The sequence below is a fragment of the Falco peregrinus genome, chromosome 6 (assembly GCF_023634155.1).
Source record: "Falco peregrinus isolate bFalPer1 chromosome 6, bFalPer1.pri, whole genome shotgun sequence".
NCBI lineage: Eukaryota > Metazoa > Chordata > Aves > Falconiformes > Falconidae > Falco > Falco peregrinus.
In genome coordinates this window covers 47,981,523-48,002,790 of record NC_073726.1, presented here as the reverse complement: position 1 = coordinate 48,002,790, position 21,268 = coordinate 47,981,523, and the positions used below count along the sequence as shown (strand labels likewise).

General features: G+C 42.8%; 1 protein-coding gene across 3 annotated transcripts in view; it reads left to right on the top strand.

Annotated features, from left to right (window-relative positions):
• Positions 1-21,268, top strand: part of ELK3 (ETS transcription factor ELK3) — a 39,706-nt gene that overhangs the window by 8,952 nt on the left and 9,486 nt on the right. Inside the window, exons 2-3 of one of the 3 annotated variants that reach the window (XM_005242668.4) lie at positions 8,350-8,558; positions 18,717-19,511. In XM_005242668.4, coding sequence (XP_005242725.1) covers positions 8,352-8,558; positions 18,717-19,511 — 1,002 coding nt within the window. In that variant the 5' untranslated portion in view covers positions 8,350-8,351. The remainder of the gene's footprint in view (positions 1-8,349; positions 8,559-18,716; positions 19,512-21,268) is intronic. The other 2 variants (XM_027794218.2, XM_055809163.1) reach the window with 2 other exon arrangements.

Genomic DNA, 21,268 nt, shown 5'->3' with positions numbered 1-21,268 from the left:
GTGAGGAGTCTGCATTCATTTTATGTCCCAAGGTGAATGGTTGGAGCCATTATGGGTTTATGTAGTTTTGTTTACAGCTAGCTTTAGAAATAGTTGAGCACGTTATGTTTTTAAGCCTTTCACGGGGAGACAACTAGCCATATTCCCTCCTGCTAAGGGCTTTTATTCCAGTCAGATTAAAAGTGTTTCTTGAACTGCATCCTTACGGAGAATCTGAAAACACTCGTGCTCTAGAGGCGGTGTCATCACACCTCTGCTTGGCAGGCGACCAGTCCTTTGTTGTATTAATTTGGAGGTTGCAGAGCCTTCTTCCTTTGGACATCTGCCCCCGCCTTTCTTTGACTTAGTTAAAAAAATCAAAAAACTGTAAACATTGTATTACCAGGTGTACCTACTGGAGGCATTACTGGATATGTGTGCGAGTGCTTTCTTTTCTCCAGTGGAACTTGATGTTAGCCTATGATATTTTGCTAGATCTTGCTGCTGTCTCTTTTGTGTTGCTTTTAACCACATGAGCCTGTTTATTTTTCTAAATGTGCTGGGCCAGAACAGTGGGTATTCTTGCTTGAGAAGGAGACCTTGTAAATTATTACTGTAAATAATCTTTTAAGTTAGAACACCAAGTTAAGAGAAGACTATTAGGCAGAGTAGGCATACCTCATGTGACTGGTAAGTACATCGGCCAGCAAAACCTTCTGTGCTTTTTTGGCACATCCGTAAACCAGCCTGAGTTTGTGTGGCAATATTACTGCAGTTTTGCAGCAAATCGGAACTTACGTGTTGGGGCACTCTGTAACTTTTTCTAATGTTTCCACTGGGTGGTGCTGCAGGAATTCCTTTTTTTTTTTTTTTTTCTTCTTTTTTTTTTTTTTTTTTTTTTTTTCACTTGAATCTGCATTTCCCAGAAAGACGCCTCTAAAATATAATAGGAGGAAGTCCTGATTTAGAAAGTTTTTGCAGTTTCAACACAATGGAAGAACTCGGAGGATGCTCTGGCAGGAAATGTCCTGGTTGCTGGATGTGGAAAAATTACCAGCATTCTGTATCATACACACAGTTCCCTAAAGTGCCCTGGCTATGGATTGCACCATTAGTTTGATTTATTACCTTCAAGAGAGAAAGTTCTGCATCAAGTTGAAACAGGTATATTTACACACTTAGCTGCAAGCTTATTTTTTAAAGGTCAATTAAATTTGCAGTAAGATCTCCTTTGATGAGTCCTTGAAAACTTTGAGTAAACAAATTTGTATTTGTTTTTCCTCCTTTCTGGTGGAATCACCAACTTTTTACCAACCACATCCTATTTATCATCCTTGAAGCATCTCTGTTGAGAAATAAAGTGTGAGGACTGACTCAGACTTTCGCCTTGTTCTTTCAGATGTTTCCGAGCAAACATTTGGGCATATTTGGCAGTTGTCTTTAACCTCTCATGATATACTCACTGTTATACAGATGAATTTTTAGTGAAAAATGTTATGGCTGACTGATTTTTTTGATTATTCTAGGAAAGTTTCTTTTCTTGATCAGCACCCTTTTGCCTCTGTAATCAAATGCAAAACAAGCGTTCTTCAATTTTTTTAATAGAAACTAAAATTTAAAAGAGGAAAAATTGGCCTAGAGGATTTGTAAGCTGTTCAGCTTTCCATACGGACATTCACTTTAGAACTATGTTAAAAATGTATGTAGCTGAAACAGCTAGAGACTGCCTTACTCCATATTTTTCTCTAAATATACTCTTTGATACTTGTCATTATGGAATGGAATTGTTTTGGTAATTTCCAACAAAAGTTTTTTTAAACTCTCACAATTGTTTATAAGTATTAACATACTTCAAAAATTACTATGGTTTAGCAAAATCTCAATTTCTAGTATTGAGAAACAGTGGTTAAAAAAATAATGACAAAACAGTCATGTTCTTTTACATGTTATTGCAGCAGTCATCTCAAGGGTTAAAATGAACCTGAGACACTTAGAAAAATAAAACCAGAGCTGCTATTACAAACTGGGACAGATGTAGGAGGCCAGGTTTCCTGTGGTCCATTTTCCAGTTTCCTGGCTGCAACCTGCAGAAATAAAGGAAGCCGAATGCTTAAGTGAATGAGAAGCTAACAATGCCCCATGTCACGCTGCTCAGAGAAACGTGCTGTTGGCCAGAATTAGGATACAAAAGCAGTAAGTTGATGTGCAAAAAATATACACACGTTTTCCAGAGACGTCAAAAAGGAGGGGGGAAAAAAAAAAGGCATCTGTTACAGAGAAATGCTGTGTGCTTGCAAAAGCACACACTTGCCTGTAAGGGAAATGTAAGTGGAGGTGTGTGACTGCTGTGGTGGGGCATACAAAAAGGAGCTCAATCTTTTGCAGCTGCTTTGGCAACAGAAGGAATCAGCAGTTTCTTCATACAGTAAGGGAAATTAATTTCCCTGCTCTGCCTCTGCCTCTTAATCCTTTTCATGTACATGTCTGATCACCATCTCTGTGTGACTACCTACAGTGCATAATGCTGGCTAACACCTTTTATGTCTTCCTGATTTAATTGATCTCCAGCTGATTTTTTTCAGCCTCCGGGCTCCCCAGCCAGTCTATCCCGCTCAGCTGTCCCTCCTCTGCCCCAAGTCCCACGACCTGGTTTATAGCTCAGCATCCCAGATGTTCCTCTGCGGACCCTCTGAAGCAACAAGGGGCTGGTTTTGATCCGAATGCCTTGGGGGATTCCTAGTTTTAGCCTTCAGAACTTGTTCATGTCAGTTGTCCAGGATCAGCAGTATATCTTTTTGTTTTAGAAAGGCTCGAGGGGAGCTGACATGGAGTGGGGAGAAAGAATCCCGGTAGGAAACCTGGAGTATGTGGGAGAACGGAAGATAAGAACGCATCTGTAACATAGTTGCATGGAAGCTAAGGACCTCTGTAGAGGTCCTGAATGCTACAGAGTTGCTTTCCAGCTTTCTGCTGGAAAGCTTTTTTCTTCTAGGTTTTCCTATGGAACAGTCCTACAAAACTTAATGCCCCAAAGACTATCCTGCTTATCTTACAGTTCATGTCATAAACCTTTCTGATACTGAGCTTTTTATTTAGCTAGCCTTCTTTGTCTCTGAGCCTCCCGGTTTTCTACTGCCTGGATTTAAGATGGTTTACTTACTTATTTTACATTGCCCAGCAGGTTAATGACTAGGGTTTTTTTGGACCTTAATGCCACTTTCCTGACATTTTGTTACGTAGAATTTTGTATGTATTGTCTTGGGCAAAAAAAAATGGTACTGCAGCTCACCAGCACCTGCATTTTTATGTACTGTTGTTAGCATGAGTTGCATAATCCTTTTATAAGGCTTGCTCATGCTGGTAGCAGTCAGTCTCTGTACACTACGGGGAGAGCTAGTGTTTGGCATGTGGGCCCTTCACCGAAGTGAGGAATTTAGGCATCCCCTGTACAGGAAAATAATATCTTAGATGGGATTCTTTGCCCTGTGGATATCTCTGTCCTTTTCTATTATTCTCTTCAGGGAGAGCTTACAGTGTTGACTTTGCTGCTGCTCTAAGTTGAGGCATTTCCGTTCGTCCCTTATTTTGGTTGAAAAGAATAGGGGCAGTATTATCAGCGGAGAGATTCTGAGTTGCCTCCTTCCTGCATCAGTCCTGAACTTTAAATTTGATGTGAGGAGATCACATTGTATCACACTGATCATGCAGTTGGTAGGTTTTGTATTGGGAGGGGATGGCCGGGGGGCACATTTGAAAGAATATAAATTGGTAGTGTAGAGCGTGTTAGTGTGGTTACCTGTCACAGCAAAAACTCGGTCCTGAAATATGCTTTTGCTGGCTAAGACAGCATTTCCAAGTACAATTCCTTCTAGCTATGCTAGTGATTATTTGCGTTGGTGATAGTGGAACTGATCACAAAGTAAAATTACTAGGCTATTTAGGTCAGGTCAACCTAACACATTTTGTTTCAGGGCTTAGAAAATATCTTTGAATGTCAAATGCATTGTATAAATATTTGGAAAATGCTAAGATGGCAAAACGACCTGTGTTAAAGTTAATGGATGAAAAATTAGACTCTCTTGTCTATATGAATTTTGATTAGGCTTTCCATGACACAGAATATATGTTTCTTACATAGGTTGCCTGTCTTGTTCTGTACCGTAGATGGATGTCACTATCTAAATAAGTGATTTTTTTAAAAACTATTTTTATCCTAATCCATGTAATTCAGTATGTGGTTCCATGTATTATTTATTGCCCAGCATTCAAATCCTGTACTGAGCACAGAAGTAACAAGAATATTTATTGTTACTATTTAATATTAATAAAGAATTGAATGAAATGTGAAATATATGTCCTGTCGGAAGTGACCACATCCTAAGACCTGTTCCTGTCAAACTAAGACAAGACACTGAATTTCCTCTAAGTCAGTAAAACTGCAAACCAGTTAGAAAATACATAAATGAAATACAATGTTTTCTGAAGGTTTCTGACTCCTCCCAATCATAATTTGTAATAACTTTTAATATAGCTCACACATTTTTGATTAAATTACATGTCTTGTAATATATCTGTCTTGTGATTCTTTTGCTCCACCACTCAAGTGAGGCACAAGTTAAGGCTTAGTACACTGTGTGGACACTTAATACTTTGTGGAACCCTAAAATGGTGCCTGTAGTGAAAGGCAGGTTAATACTTCTGTTGACCTGGCTGGAAATGAAATATTTTGCATCAGTTAAAAAATTCTGTCACCACAGGATCTTAGATTTTGACTGTTCTGCAAATCACATTTTAGAGAATGTAAATGAGATGCAGATATTAACACCAGTTCACTGAATTCAAGGTATTTAGGATTTTACATCACCATGTATGCTGAGCATGAAGCTTCTATTAGAGGTAGTTACAGCTGTGAGTATTCGGTGCAACTCAGACCTGAGTGCCTCCGGTTGGGTGCTTAGAAGAAAAGGACCATACAGTTAATGATCAGCTGAAAATGTAATTTGCCTGATTTGCCTCATGTAGGAATCATATACATTACAGTTGCTATACAAGCAATATGGGAAGCTTTATACAGGAACTCTGCGGCAGATGGAAGGAAGAAGTACAATGCAGCATTGAGCTGTTTTAATCTCATTTCTGTATGGGCAGACTTGGGTCATATCCAGTAGAAGATTTATGCGTGTACCAGTTAAGCACATCGATGTTGAATTGTGAGGTGCGCAGGTCCTTTACAAAGCCTGTTCAGAGCTATGCATTTGGAGAGTTGATGGTAAGGTAAGCAGGGTGGTGAGGAGCTGCCTAAATCTAACCCCACCACAGCCATCTGCCCTGTATCCAGCACCTGAAGTGCCCCCAGAGACTATGTGTCTATCTCAGCTGGCTGAAGAACTGATCACCAAGAACTGAGCCACTTTGAAAAAGGTGGCAGTAACCTTTTATGTAATAACCTGATGGAACTCGCCTCTCCTTAGGCACGGGGACAGATAGTACAGAGCAGGTACTCCTGTAGGATATTCTTACCTGGGCTTGCACTCTTCATGGGTTTTACATTATACCTATGTCTGAGTCACCATGAGACCCACACTCGGTACATAAAATGGAATCCAAAACTGTTTACATTTTACAAATGGTAAGCGTCAGAAACCGGGTTCATAATGGAAAGTGTAGTGCACCATTAGCTGTAGGTTACCCTGTTCTTGGGTAGAGGTGAATGGGGATGGAGCAGACCACAGCAAAACGTGCTTCGCTGTGAGTTCAGTTCCACCTAAACCCTCTGAAGAGGCATGGTTGCTGATGATCTGAAGGAAGACGTAATTTAAAGTCTGGATGAGAGAACTGTATCTCTGAGGTGTTGTAGTGTTTTGGCTGATGGCATGGTGGTGGATTTTGTTTTGATGCTAGTATAACTCTCTTCCATCTTTAATTTCCTCAGCTGAAGTTCAACTGACAGGTCTTTGTAGCATGGGACACCTGTGCACATTTTAATACAATTTTGTCGAAAGATGTAAGTTTCTTCTAATTTTCTAAAGCAAAGGAAGTTCTGTTTGCGATTTCTTGTTCAGAAGAGTTGTGTGATAGAGGCTGAAATTATGCAAAATATCACTGTATAATACTTGATGTTCAGAAACTAATGCGATTTAGAAGTAATATGGCTGTATATACCTACACATTTAGTGAAGTAAGTGGCAAAATTTGTAAATATTAATTTAAAAGTGTGTATATATGATACCAGATTAATAGGGATACTTTGTTAGCTATGATGTTCTAGATAATCTGTTAAAGATGTTAAGATTTGCACAGATGGTATAGTTTAAAGGAACTTTTTAAAGATTGTAAAGCAAGTATAAAACCTTCAGGTATATTTAATCCTAGCTGTACATTTTTCTTCTTGCCTTACACTATGTGGAAAAGGATTTGTATAAAGTGATGTAAAAATGCAAACCTTTGAAAGTGCCAGATCATCTGTATAGGCAGGTCTGTTTTAGAGATACGGATCAGTCCTGGGAGCCTGTGCCGTCTCTTGAAGGTGCTCTGCAGTTACTGTGGTACATAGCTGGGTGTCAGGGAGGGGCATTTTTGTCCTTGTCATTCAGACCGGATTCTCAGTTCATTAGAGAAATGCAGGGATAAGAAAAGCGCTTTTAATTCTGCAAACACATGTTTGGCCAGTGTACCTAGAAACTATTTGGACCAAAATAGAGCTCCAAATTGTGTTTTTCTGTAAAACTATTGACAACGTTCTCTAGCATCTTTAACTTGCGTTTACACTAGTGAAGCTTATGCAATTTATTTTCGTTTATACGAGTGAAGCTTATGCAACGTTATTTCCTTAGTGCTGGGGCAGGCTTGGGAAGGCAGATGCCCCCGCAGCCGCCCGCTGAGCGGGTCCACCCGGTGGATAGTTGGGGACTTGCGCCCTCGTGTGGCCAGCACACCGAAGGGAACGGCAGGCAGCGAGCCTGGCGTCTGCCGGCCAGCTAATCTGTTGGGACACAAACAGCAATGTGTTAGGAAACAAAATGAGAAAGAAAGTTAAAAATCATGAGTTTGTTTAGGTAAAGACAAAAAATATACGTTGTCGTATGTACAAAGGTAAGTCAGGTCATAATTAGCCCTGTTAGCATCATAGTTGGTTAAACCAGTAATACTGGCATTAGTTAGACATAATATAGTCGTAGAATCGTTTAGGTTGGAAAAGACCTTTAACATCATCGGGTCCATCAACTTTCCAAATTAATCAGGAAAGGCTAAGAAAACATGATTTGATACCCTGTTATGTTAACATGCTAAGGCTAGCAACGTTGAAAGTGAGGCAAAATCTCATTTTGTATTTCTGTAGTTTAAAAGGTCAGTTTTAGCTGCATCTTCGCTACAATAATAAATTGTCTTCCGTTGCAGCACTCTGAAATTTTAAGTGGTGTATATGCCTGTGCTGAGTTGGAAAATAGTAATTCTTTAAATTTATGCTTCTGTTGCAATACCTGAAAAAAAGGTTAATTCTAGGGAGGGCTCTACTAGTAGTACAAGCAGTTCGCAGAGGAAAAAATATTCAAACAACCTTAGAAGTGAGATGTGGGCACTGTTAAAATATTCCTAGTTCTCAGCTGTGCATATGATAATGAACGGAAAGATCCCTGTTAGAGAAAGGTTCAGGGTAAACATCACTCACTTTACTGTGCTTAAGCGTACTGAACTTTCAGCATTTCTGCAAAATACATAGTACCATTTGAGCTATTTGAATTGGCAAACAGAAGTAGCAAGAGCCATTTCAGGGCCTGGAAAAAACAAAATAGACAAAGGCCATATGACATCGGATAGACAAAGGCCGTATGGCACTGGGAAGGCAGGTGGTGTGTGGTGGGAAGGAGAAAGAGTGTAGTTTCTGGTCAGCCAAAGACAGCTGCTCTGGTTTTTCCCTTTTCCTTCCCTTCTTCACAGTTACATACCCAAATAAGTTCAGTAGGCTTATCATGACAGTAAACAGCAGTTTCCCAGCTCATTTCAGTGGATAGTTCCATCAAGTCCTTTCCCCCCCCCCCCCATATGTCCCTTTGAAAGGTGGTTGCATTCATTGAATTGAAGACACCAACTGGAGATGACCCTGTACCATGTGAACTATGTGAGCAATGCTTTTCTAAATACTTACTCTAAATATGTGTCCCTTCAGAAAATAGCAGTGGAAAAAATACTGAAACGGGAGTGCAAGACTCATAGGTCTTGTGGATGTTTGGTTGTAAATGGTATAGTAAGCTTCCTTTACTCTGTTACGTAGAATGACTCCTACACAGAACTTATAACTGAAACGAGCATTGGGTAGAACACCTGCTCCCAAATGTTTTTCACACTGTTGGTCTCCTTTGTCCCTTGTAGGTATGGAGAGTGCAATCACACTGTGGCAGTTCCTTTTGCAGTTGCTGCTAGACCAGAAACATGAGCACCTGATTTGCTGGACGTCTAATGATGGCGAATTCAAGCTACTCAAGGCAGAAGAAGTGGCTAAGCTGTGGGGACTCAGAAAAAACAAAACTAATATGAATTATGACAAGCTGAGCCGAGCGCTCAGATACTATTATGACAAGGTAAATTTTGTTATTCTCATGCAGACTAAGAAAACGGAAACACTGCCATGTAATATTTCATCTCTGTGTGGAAGCTATTGAGAAGTTCCTCTAACTAGTTTTTACAGTAGACGATATTGAAGGCAATCGCAGTGGAGGTAAGAGGGCAGCTAAAAGACTCACAGGAAGACACTGTACATCCCATTTCCTGAGGAGGGGAGGTTTTGACCTAGGTTTACACTTACTGATGCTTTCATGTGTTTGTGAGTTTGGCTACCCAGCATTTTCTGTAGCTTTTGGCAACAATAAAAGCTGTTGATAATGGAGAACTGTTTGATTATTACAGCCTGCGTAGGATCTTCTGGAATGCAGGGAGATGGTAGAAAGCAGTGATACTGCGATGCAGCAGGCAGAATGGCAGCTTTACCCATGTCAGAACAAGGAAAAGACAAAGAACCCAATGGCATAGAGGGCGGGCTTGAGTTTCCGCAGTTCTTATGGGACACGTATTTTGGAGCATAGATCCTGTTGGTCAGCGTTTTAGCTAGTCTTGCCTGAGCTTTCTGGTGCAACTTTTCTGCAGTTGTGTTGGGTCCTAATTTATTAGCTGGAAATACAATGCTGAAACACTTCTGCAGTTACAGTGGTGCAGTATTACCTCAGCAGGATCTCACTGTAACTATTCCTTTGTTAATGCTCAGTGTTTCTAAGAGTTTGGAAATATTCCACTATGTCATTTTAGGACAAAATCTGTGTTAGCTTCAAGAGTGGTCTAGATTATATGTTGCTGTCATTTAACTAGCAGTGATATATATGAGAGAGCACTAATGTGATTGTCTTACTGGATGAAAGTGCAGAGTAATAGCAGCAAACAGAGGGAAAAGTGGCTGATCAGTTGGTGGATGTCAGAGCAGGTGTGTGTTTGGGTCTGTTTGCCAAGGTAGTAGGCTCATGCTGAGCTCATCTCAGGTGAAGGCTGTATTTACTGTACAATGTTAAATTTATTCCCATTTGGGAACTTATCTTCTGGATATCTCAAGTCAAAATAGTGGAACACATGCTTTGGTAAGGGTTTCTTCATCTAATTTTTCTGCCCGTGCCAGACCTACTGAATTTTGTCCCTCCTTCTTGGATACATCTTTTGAGGTTTGATAGAACTAATAAGACCCAAGGAGTCAGCACAGTTTGGGCAGCAACCTTATAACTGGCAGGCTGTTGTTATTTGCACCCTTTCAGAAGCTGATTACAGGCAGATAGTGTAGGCATACACTTAGTGCAGAGCTGTTGGTTGTTGAGAGCTCCACTTTCAACCTCTTTATTTAAAACTGAAATTTGGAATGATAACATATTGAACATCGTAATCTGGTATTATTTACTACATCAATCAATTTGCTTCTGATTTTCAGACATCATGAGCGTGCCCACAATCTAGAAGAGGCCAGTAGAGGTTGCTGGTAGCTAGCATCTCTGAAAATAAAATTTCTGTGGTATAGTGGGGGTTCATAAGATCACTGTCACTCTTGTGAAACGTTCTTTCACTTTGACATTTAGTCCTTGGCCTTACTTTTCAGTGTGAAGTGAGGCGGCAACAGTACAACAGAGAATGCAAAAATGAGAGCAGGGAGTAATGAGGATATGTATTAGATTACTGTAACAGAAAGATATTTGAAGCAAATCTCTCAGGTGTGTCAAGATACTAGAAGGAAAACATTGTAGAACACAAATACAGAGGTGCTAAAATATCTTGCATATTCACCTTTCTCAGTTTTAAACTCCAACAAATTCAAGGAGTTTCCAAATTGTTTCTCCAGCCTGTTTTGGTTGAACATTATATTGGTTTTACTAATTAATATTAAATCTTTTCAGGATTAGTTCCCCTTAAATGGATATTTTTTTATAATATGTCTAAAATAATAGGTTTTACTATTTCCCATATTCTTGAAGATGAAATATTAGAAAGAAAGACTGCTACAGATTTTGTATATTAACAAGAAGAACTTCATAGCCATGCTTAGTGGTCTGTTCTTGTCTTGATTTTCAGAAAAGGCAGTGAGATGAGATCATACAGCAAGTAACACCAGTGTTCAGCACGGTTATGGCATGTTTGCTGTCTGCGCAAGGTGGAGGAAACAAGATATTGTTGCTGAACTGAGCTCAGAGTACGTTGTCCTGTGTTACTTGCAGTGCGCTAATTCTTGAAGGGCGCAGTGGGGCTGGGTGCTATGCGGCCAGCCTAACACAGCAGCGAAAAAAAACATGTTGACTGCAAATTAACTGTGCACAATTTGGTGATCGGACTTTTCATTACTCATACTGGAATGTGGAAGGACTCCTTCTCTAAGAATTTTTTAGTTTCAGATTTAGAGCTGTAAGTTCTGCAATTAAACGTTTTCAGTATTTTGTCCACTAGAAGTCAGATTTTTCCATTTAACATGTTTCAAAGATGGCTTGACTGAGAAGGCACAAAAGGATTCGGAGACGACAGTGCAGTGCCAAGCAGTTGGTGTGATGAATACCCCTTCACTAAGTGCTAAAAAGGCTTCTGCTCAGCATGGGGAAGCTCGCTTCTTTGTATGACTCCAACCCCTCGGATTATAAACTTGCCTGGGATCAGTGGAGACAGAGTGCCTGCTGGTGAACGAACAGCAGATTCAGGCAGAGCCTAAATACAGTCTGACTGAACAGACGGACATTGCTTAGAAACAAGGCACGAGGTATTTCTAGCACTTGTTGTTTGAGATCCCTCTGATTTCTTAAAATCAGTGGAATATAATGGCTCCTTATTTGAGGCTTTGGTTCTTCTTTTATTCCTTAACTATTTTTTTTTTACCCTTGTACTGTTTTCAGTTGCCCCCCAACCAGCATACACGTCTTTGTCATCTGTTTTGTCTCTGCTCATGCAGCATCTGGCAGAGGAGTGGTCGTGCAGTTTCTTCACCAGGGCTCTGGCTGAGGGCTTTTCGGTCTGCAGATTTTATCTAGGTGTGGCACAAGGATTTTGGCCATTTTTCCAGGAGTTCTGCAGTCTAGTGGAGGTTATAGGTCCTAGATGGAAAGAAGGATAAGCTCTTTCTTCCCCATGTATTGTGATCAGGGTTTGAACGCCAAACCAAAACCACAGCTATTGCTCTTTAAATTGAAGGAGTAACTCCTTTAGCAGAAAACAGTGGGAGCTTCTCACTCTCCGTGTAGGTACGGTGTGTTGTGTCCTGTTGGTTCCCAGGCAGTGGAGAAAGGCAGATTATTAGGAGAGTGCAGAGGGACAGGGGAACTTGCTGCTGGTTTTGAAGCATGAGAGATACTGACATAAGGTAGCGGATAATGAATCTGGCAGGGCAGGTTTGTGGGCTGGCAGGGAGTGCTCAACACTGGGTTCAATCCTAAACGCATCCCCTGCCTTCAGTTCAGTCTACGTTGCATAGCACAGAATGGGAAGAAGTCGAGGGAAGGAAAGGCTCCTTGGCATTCTTCTTCCCCTTCTGCAAAACAAAAGGGGAAGGGCTGGGAAGGTGAGGGAGCCTCTCTCAGCCTTTTGCACTCCTCTCCCCTGACCATTCGCTAGTTTGTGCGATAAAGCAGTCTAGACCCTGAGGTAACCTTAAGGAGTCTCCTGAGATCCTTGTCCCCTCTGTGGCTCTTGGCAGTGATGGATGTGTTGGCAGCTGCGTGTGCTGGGGCCAGTGGGTGCACACTGAACAGACGGGATAAACACTGTGCTGCAGGCTGGGGATGGCAGCAGGAAAGGCAAGAGGCAGCACTCTGCACAGGACTTTGGGTTGTGGAATTATCAGCAGGGGCTTCTCTGCTGTAACCCAAATGATCTGGCAGCATATGTGAGTCTAAGGCGAGGGGCAGTGATTTTTTTTTATAAGTGATGGTGGCACACGGGATGGGCATTCCTTTCTTGGGCTGCCCTCCACTGCCACTGCATACGGCTGACACAGCTGCTGCTTCACGGTTTGCCTTTGAAATTACTCACCGTGGAGAAATAAAAACTGATCACTGGATAAATGGAGGTTTATGAGCCCTGCCATTTTGCTTGGGGGGGGATGCTGGCTTGTTAAAATTCATCATCTGATTCATTTGAACTTAAAAGTAAATTAATTGCAGTACTGAAGAAAAATAACACAATTAGGACAAGTTCCTTAGGCTGGCTTTGAAAGCGAGCATGACGTGCTGTTGAGGCTGATGGCTAGATTTATGTTAAATTCACATATAAAGCACCCCAGGAAATGCAGAGTGTGGCAAGTCTTGATTGTCGTTTACTACCGTGATTCTGGTTGCTAAAGGTTTGTAGATAATCTGAAGGCTTTCCATCTCCTGTTTCGTTTGTTACCCAAATTCCCCTCCCCTCTCTTTATTTAATGCATTTCCCTTGTTACCTCAACAGAGCAGCAGAACAGATGACAGTGCTGAGGAAAGGCATCCTGCACTCTCTCTACCTACAGCTTGAGCAGCGTGTTCATCATGTCACACGCTGCTGCTGGTTAGCAATCTCCTGTAACGTTTTCAGGCAAGGAAACCTTTCACATCTATTCCCACGCAGGGCACTTTAGCTTGATGTGTAGAACTAAAATACCTTGGTAAGTAGGATTAGTTGGTTTCTTTTTGTTGAAGTTGCCCAGTTACTTTGTTTTTCTGGTAACTGTAATGTAATGACAGATACGTTTTGGAAGTCTCCAGGGGTTTCAGGACTACTAAAGGTCTCCATGAATATTTCAAGATGACACCACAAGAGGGAAGCTAGTGAGTTTTCTCCGTGAGTTTTTTGGGTTGTTTTTGAGGGAAGGAGGGCAAATCCAGGAAGTTACATGGAGATACTGACATTAATAGGGTGTAACAGTTGGGAAGTCAAGCCCTCAGAAGTTAGGAAATGCAAGAATCACAGTTCCCTGTGTAACCTTAATGTTTGCCTTAGTTGTGCTGCACCTTTAATTACAGTTACATACTGTTGCAGCGAGCAGCTCTTCAATATTTTTGCATCCTCTCTGAAGAGCATGTGGCCCCAGGCTTTAGTTAGTGAGTGCTGTTCAGTCTGTCTTCTAAAGACAGAATAAATCATTTAAGTTTCAGTTAATGGCTGCCCGTTGTTTAGATGGGTTGGCAGTATCACGTATAGTATATACATAATATGGGCTTCTTTGTGCTTGTTGGAGAGCAGGGGACAGAGCTTTTTAGGTGCTGTTAGGATTCAGATATGCCCATGGCATTCCCTCCCCTCCCGTAACACGTCAGACCCAGTAGCCTGGTTACTAGTTCCTATTTTTAATGCTGAAGTGTAGGTGGCAGCATGCAAGAGTTCTTTTGGGAAGAGGGTCTCTTGCTTGGCCTTGTTACAGAACTTAAGGATATGAAATGATAATGAAAACTATTATTTTACTTTTCGGAAGGTCTTCTCTTGAGTTACCTCAGGGGAAATAGAGTATTACAATGAAACAATAGCAGTATGATGGTGCTAGAGTACCATCTATATGTTTTGTAGCGGTACAGGTAAGATGTTACAAGGAAATACTTGAAGGACCATTAGAATATAGCTTTATAGAGAATTGGAAGGAGCTTCTTTCCAGAGTCATGTACGGAAGTCAAGAAAGTGCAAGTCTGAAGTCGCATGGAAGTGGTTATTGAGTGCTGTCCTTATGGGAAGATGGGACTAAACAATTTGATATTCAGTAAGAGGGGATGGGTACAGGAGAAAACCCAAGAACCCCCGTGAAAGGAGTGACAAATAGTTTGTGTTTGATCTGAGAGGAAAGAGATGCCCAGCAAACTGCAGCAGAGAGAGCAGAGAACCTGGGAAGAGGTGCCAGCCAGAGGAATAGCCTTTGTCTTCCAGATGGAGGTGATGAGGAAAGGCTGAAATCCAGCTAAATGAGCCTTGTGCTTCCAAAGGTCAGTACAGGTGTACAGTACCTGTGCCTCCATCAAAAAATCGACAAAATCTAGCTTCTGCACACACGGTATAATAAGCATAAGCGCATAAAGTATGATGTTAACAGAATCTGCCTGCCTGCACACGCTGATGTGGGCATGTGCCCTGGTTTTTGGAGCCAGCCGTGCAGCCACAGGTACTTGCTGCCAGTTTATGTACTTCAGACACTGGGGTGTGAGCAGCCCTCTCCCTGGGTAAGGTTCCCAGTAGCTGGAGGCAGCCTGGCTCCCTCCTCATGGAGTCCTGTGAGGACATAGCCTAAGTGTCCCTACACATGTTGCATCCCTTAGTACTCTTGGAGCCAGGGAACTTGCAACATGTCCAAATGGGAGTTAGGTGCAGCAGCTACAGCTCTGGTCCTTCTTTCCCAAGCAGGGGCGTTTGGTACCTACAGGGTTTATCCTGTTCTGCTGTAAATTCTGACGTCTGGGGCAGCCTGATTACAGGTCACTTCTGGGAGGAGGAAAAAAGTCCCAGTCTCATCTTCTTGCCCCTGAGGCCCCTCAGTAGTCTAGTTCAGCTAGAAACTGGGTCCTGTTTCCCAGCTCAGTCTCCCGAGTGGCTCCTGCAGCCACCAAACTGGCTAGCTAACAGGTTTGAGCCAAGCCACTAAAATCCATGTGTCACACCGATAGTATAGCTAAACCTTAGCTCTAAATGGCTCAAACAGGGAGTAAGGGTCAGAGGCGATGCGAATAAAACACAAACACAAGACAGAAGAAATGAAGTCTGAGTTGCGCCAACGCACGGGAAGACTTCTGGGAGGGAATAAAAAACCGGAAAGAAACCCAGAGGTCACATGCTGTTGAGATGTCAAACAGCTCCTGTGTATTTTGGGTTGGCTTCCAAAAGTAGTAGCGCATATGCATAGCTGACACAAAAAACTCCCAGCCACGTTATAGCCTGGTTTAAGCTGGAGGGGAACCGGGCCAGCGAGCCTTTGCCGCCTGGCTCGGCCAGCTGGTCTGTGGGGAAGGGCTGGTGATTCAGAGCACTTGGGTGAGGCTGGCTGTGGAGGTGCTCCCGCAGCGAGTGATGTGGTGTGAATAAGCCTGAGCCCAACGGAGCTGATGTGCCGGAGCAGGCACGGGGCAGTGCTGGGCCCGGTTCCTATCAGCAGCTTTCGAAGCGCTCTGCAGCGGGGCGCGCACCTCACGTGTGCGGTGGTGGCTGTCCTACAGATGGGGAAGCGTGAAGTGTTCAAGTGAGGAACAGTCAAGAAACCAGCAGAAGAGGGGCATTCCCAGCTCCCTGCTCTCTGTTTTTAAATGTCACAGTGCTGTCTCTTGGTAAGATTTTTTTTGTTGTTGTTTTTTTAAGCTGTTGGGCTGGAGCCCCTCCTCCTGGCCTGGGTGCCCCGTTCTCCTCCCCAGCAGCTGCACTGGCCCTTCCGGAGCCTTCCGCGGCAGCACAGCCCCAGAGCTCCCTGCAGCCCTGGCCGCGGCCACCAGCACTCCTTGCAAGCCTGCTCATGAGGGAATTTACCTAGAAAATTCAAACAACAGAAAAAAAAACTAAACGGCTAAATGTGCACAGGTACTTGCTGTCCTGCTACCAAGTGAGTGGTCTGGTCTCCCTGCAAGTGCAGTCCCTGGCAAAGAAGATTTCCTTTTTATCTCAGACTGAGGGTGGAAAACCCCTGCTTGCCATGATGCCTATCACTGTCTTCTGTGGTTTGAACCGTTGCCCACAGCTCAGAACGATTCTGATACATCACTGAGGTGATGGTAAGAGTAAGCTGCTTTTTACCTTCACTTCAATTATTTGTCAAAAAAATTAGAAAAGCCACTGGCGTTTTGGAGGCACTTAATTTGCGTCCTTGTTTTCTCCTACATGCAGGTGGAGATTTCCTCAGGCTCCACATTTAAGAGAAGCCTGTGAAGTGCTTCAGGGATCTGCACTTGAATCCTTTTAATCTCCAGCCATCGTTAAGTGGGCTTTTGCTGCAGGCTTACAGAGTCAGAGGAGCTGTGCTGAGAGACCTTAAAATATAACTATATGTAATAATAGCAGAGGAAGTGTAAACTCACCAGCCCGTTCGGTTGCTTTTTATAGCAATGCTCCTCTATTTCAAACCTGCGCCAGTGTAAAAGTGCCACCTTTAAATACATCTAATCTTCCTCTGCTGGGAGTCACATTTTCCACATAAGATCTCACTGGCCAGTGCTTGATGTAACAACAACTCAAAGCTGCCAGAAGCAGAGGGAAGGTATATTTTAAATTAAAAAATGTAGATTAAAGAAGAAAAAAACATCAAGTAGTGATGTTTGGTTTTGTGAGTAGTTTAGAGGTTTTGCCTTTTTCAAGAAGAATGTAATATTGACAGTGCAGAAAAAGTCAAGTCAGCGCAGAAAAACATTTCACCTAATTAGCACACACACACACACACACACAATCTGGGTCAAGCCCAAAGCCATGGCAATTAAAGCTTATGCAAACTGTGATCCTGTTGGCTAACTGTATGTCTTGAACATTTTTGGAGAGCAAAAATAGGCATTGCAGGACCCTCCAGGTAGGTAGATGTGCATACAGTTTGGCATGGAAGAGGGCAGTTTTGTGCCTTTAGCCTGAGCTTCCTGAAGTTAATTTTCCTTGCTGCAGATCCCTGTTATCAGCTTGGGAAACAACTTTCTCCGTTTGTGCCGCAGCTCCTGACCTGTGAAGCAAAGCTACATCCCAGGGCTTTTTGAAGGATTAATTTTGTATTCAAGAGGGTACCTGAATGAAATGCCAGGATACTTAGATAGATGAATTACAGAATGCAGGAGTTCAGCTGAAAGACAGAAGAGGTTCTGATACCCAAGTACAGACTTTTTTTTTTTTTTCTTTCCCCAAAATGAATCTTGCTTTTGTGACAAAAATGACGTAGTGTGGGCACTGCAGGCACCTAGCACTAAGTACTGTCCATATATAAATAGGGATGATGTTTGCGTTCCTTTTTCTTGCCTTCCCCCCCACCCCCACCCTTTTCAGTCATTTTAACAAATGTTTCCTCTACCGGTCTCAGAATCTGTGGCAGAATGAAAAACAAACTAGATTTTTAGGAAAATTGTAAATATTTACATCTCCATCTGTACAGCAGAGCAAATGTCTGTTTGCAGAATATCAGCTGGAGGTGCAGCAGATGTGCTGCACTGAAGGGAAGCTTCTTGGAAAGGGTTTTTCAGAGGTGACTTAAAGACAAACTGTCCACCGAGAGCTTCAAGGAGAGAGAAATCACTGGAAAGCTCAGGAAATACTGCTTCTTATCTTCCACAGCGTGTTCCTTAGGGTGGTAAATATTCCAGTCCTTTTCCTAGCCCAGGCCAGGCCAGTACCTGGTACCATAAAGTGCCTCTGCAGAGGCGCTTACATGGCATCCTTGGGGATACTGCGCATTGTATTAGAGCAGGCAGCTTACCCGGGTCTGCAGGAAGGGTTAGCGCTGGAAACAGAACCCTCACGAAAGATTTCAAAGGGAATCGGTTCGTTCTATAAAGGGGACACTTTCAGTGTGGCGAATATGATGACAAAAATAAATAGTACTGCAAATCTTTGAGAGGTTTGGGATTTTTTTTTTTCAGTAGTCATTTTCAGTTCAGTGGTTTAGATGGATGGAAAATTTCTGCCTGCCCCGGTGAGCATCCTGAGCCTAATGCAAACCTGGAGATAGCATGGGGATACAGCAGGACACTACTTTTCCAAACCGTGCAAACGGTTAAATTTGTCACAGTTGTAGTTCATGATTGTTGAAAGGACATTCACCGTCAGCCTAGGTCAGTCCTTCTGCACACAGTCAGGAAGAGAAGGTAAATGACTGGAGCAGGGAGGCTGAGGTGGTTTTGTCCCTTGTGGACATTCTAAGAGTATTTCATACTTGGGATAGTTGTGTTGGTTTTGGGAAGCAGAAATGAAGGAGTTTGCCTTCGTTGTGAAATGCAAATGGTGGCGTGGCTTGACTCTGCAAGGTGGAGGCTTGTTCTTAGTGGAAAGAAAATATTCCTGAGCTACCTCAGAGGAAGGAGGAGGAAAACAGCCCACCAGTAGGTCTTTATCATCTAGTAATGGTGATTTTTGTTAGGCACCATGAGAGGCAGGGAGTGGTCTCCTTGGCTGAGCAGAGGTATGGGAGTGAGACAAGGATGAGCAGCGTTAGAAGCCCCACTGAAATGGCCTGCTCAGCTTGAGAACCCTCGTGAACCCCCTTATGTTTGCTGTAGGCAGTGCCTCTAAAATGCTGATCTCTCTAGCATCTGCTTTTGTATTTGCAGAACATCATCAAGAAAGTGATCGGACAAAAATTTGTGTACAAGTTTGTCTCCTTTCCTGAGATTTTAAAAATGGATCCACATGCTGTGGAAATCAGCAGAGAGAGCCTTTTGCTGCAGGACAGCGACTGTAAGATGCCTTCCGAGAGCAGGGATCAGCACAAGCACAGCTTGTCAGCACTGAAAAGCACAAGCCGTAATGAATATATCCACTCTGGCCTGTACTCCTCTTTCACTATCAACTCTCTGCAGAACCAGCCAGACCCTTACAAGCCAATCAAAACAGAAAAACTGGAGGAGAAGTCAGAGGGAAACACGCCAGTTGAAGAAGTTCGGACTGTTATAAGGTTTGTGACAAACAAAACAGACAAACAAGTTATGAGGCCCATGGTGTCGTTGCCTTCCACTTCCGAAACAGCAGCTGCCTCTGCTTTTCTCAGCTCGTCAGTATCAGCTAAAATATCTTCCTTAATGCTACCCAACAGTGCCAGCATTTCATCTCCATCATCATCTTCCTCCCGGTCGCCGTCCCTGTCTCCCACCTCGCCCCTCCCTGCAGAACACAGGAGCCTCTTCCTTGAGTCCAGTTGCTACGACTCAGATTCCCTTGAGCCTCTGAACCTCTCCTCGGGCTCCAAGGCAAAATCTCCATCTCTTCCCCCAAAGGCTAAAAAACCCAAAGGCTTGGAAATCTCCGCCCCACCTATGGTTCTCTCCAGCACCGACATTGGTTCCATCGCGCTCAACAGCCCTGCGCTTCCTTCGGGATCCCTGACTCCAGCTTTCTTCACTGCACAGGTGAGATCTGCCTGTCTCCTGTGCTCTTGTGTTAGCCAGGTATTCCCTCCATGTGGCCGAGGGTGTTAGCCCTATGGGCCTGTCATCCTCTGATGAAAAAGAACAGCATACGGGGAAGTAGCAGAGGCCTGAACAAAGGGTGGAAAGTAGGTTCCTGCTGGGGTTCCTGCATGAGTATGGAAAAAGCCATCATAGTTCACGGACTACCCGGAAGGATAATGAGATGGGCAGCCATTAGTTAATACGAGTGAATTGCTTATCGGTTCAAACCAGCCTCCAGGTCTACAAAACAAAGAGGAAAAAGTCAACAAGAAAAACACAGGGGTTTTGTAGGTCACTCCTTGAGCGTGTGCATTGTGGGGTTCTTGGTTAGATTTTTGTATTAGATGTTGCATCCATTCAGTGTGACCTTTTTATCAGTTTTTGAATCTGGAGCAAATTAAGTGGTTTCAAAGAGAGGCTCTTAAGCCAGTTTTGATTTCCCAAGTTTTACGTACAGATCCACAGAGTACTTGCCTGAGCTTCCTTTCAGCACACACCTACTGAACCAGTAGGTTATTTTGTTCTTTTTAATCCCGTATTTGTGGTAATGTCAATGGTGAGTTCTCATTTTCAAGCAAGTCTATGAACAAAATCTAGCAGTTCAGAGGAAAAGACGAAAAATCGCGCAGCTAATGACCTGCTGTGTTTAGCAGTGAGTTTTGTCTTATGCTACCGCTACAGAATTAGACAAAAAAGTCCAAGAGTAAAATTATCCCACTGGGGAACACCCCTAACATCCCCTCCCGCCTGCAAAATAAAAGTTGATGCAAATACTAGCACTATGTGAAACAAACTGATCAGTAAATAAATAAATGCCAGTAAATAAATAAATGCTGATTTACTTCTGGCTGTCATAGGGTCACACTGTATCCAGAGTCCTTTTACCTCTTCCCTGTTCAAAGAGGCTTTGCACGGGTGATGCCAGCCGTGCAGCCAGATGTTAGAGATCCCGGAGCTGGCTGCGGGCAGCACGGTGTGCCGGCGCGGGGTGGGGGCCTGCCAGGGCTGGGAGCAGCGGCCGGTGCTCACCGCCAGCACAGCGCTTGCTCTTACTAAGCTTTTCAGCTGGCTGCACGGCAAGTTTGTGCAAAGCCATTGCACATCAGGCACACCTGTAAGCCACTGAGATACGAAGTTGTGTTGCAAAGAAAAGAGGATTTTGTGGGCCATTATCTGCCATTTTTGACACTGTAAAGCCTTTGAGTGAAGTTATGTTTGGCAGGAAGGCCAGAAGTGTGGCAAACCAAACTTGAGGTGCATTGACAGACTCCTGTCACGGTATGGTTATACCACCTGTAATCTGTTAATATTAAATCTGGAAATCTTAACCAGATTTCTAGATAATAATATTAGCATATTATATGTTAATATATATGTTATAACTTATATGTTAATGATAACTATGTTAATAAATCTGGAAATCTTAACCACATAATCTGGTGTGGTATAACCACACCACGGTATGGTTATACCACCTGTAACGGTGGTATAACCATAGTAAGTAACTTTGTTCACAGGGACTAAGTCTGACAAATAAATCGTATCAGATGCCAGCCAGAGACAATGGCAGGAGAAGTTACTACAAACTCTTTAATCTACTGCTGCTCCAAAACTCAGTGTGAGCAGAAATTTCTTGTCTTATTTTGCAATTATTTCTTTGAACATTTAAATTTCCCATTTATCTATAAACTGAGGTACTTACTGCCCCTGAAAGA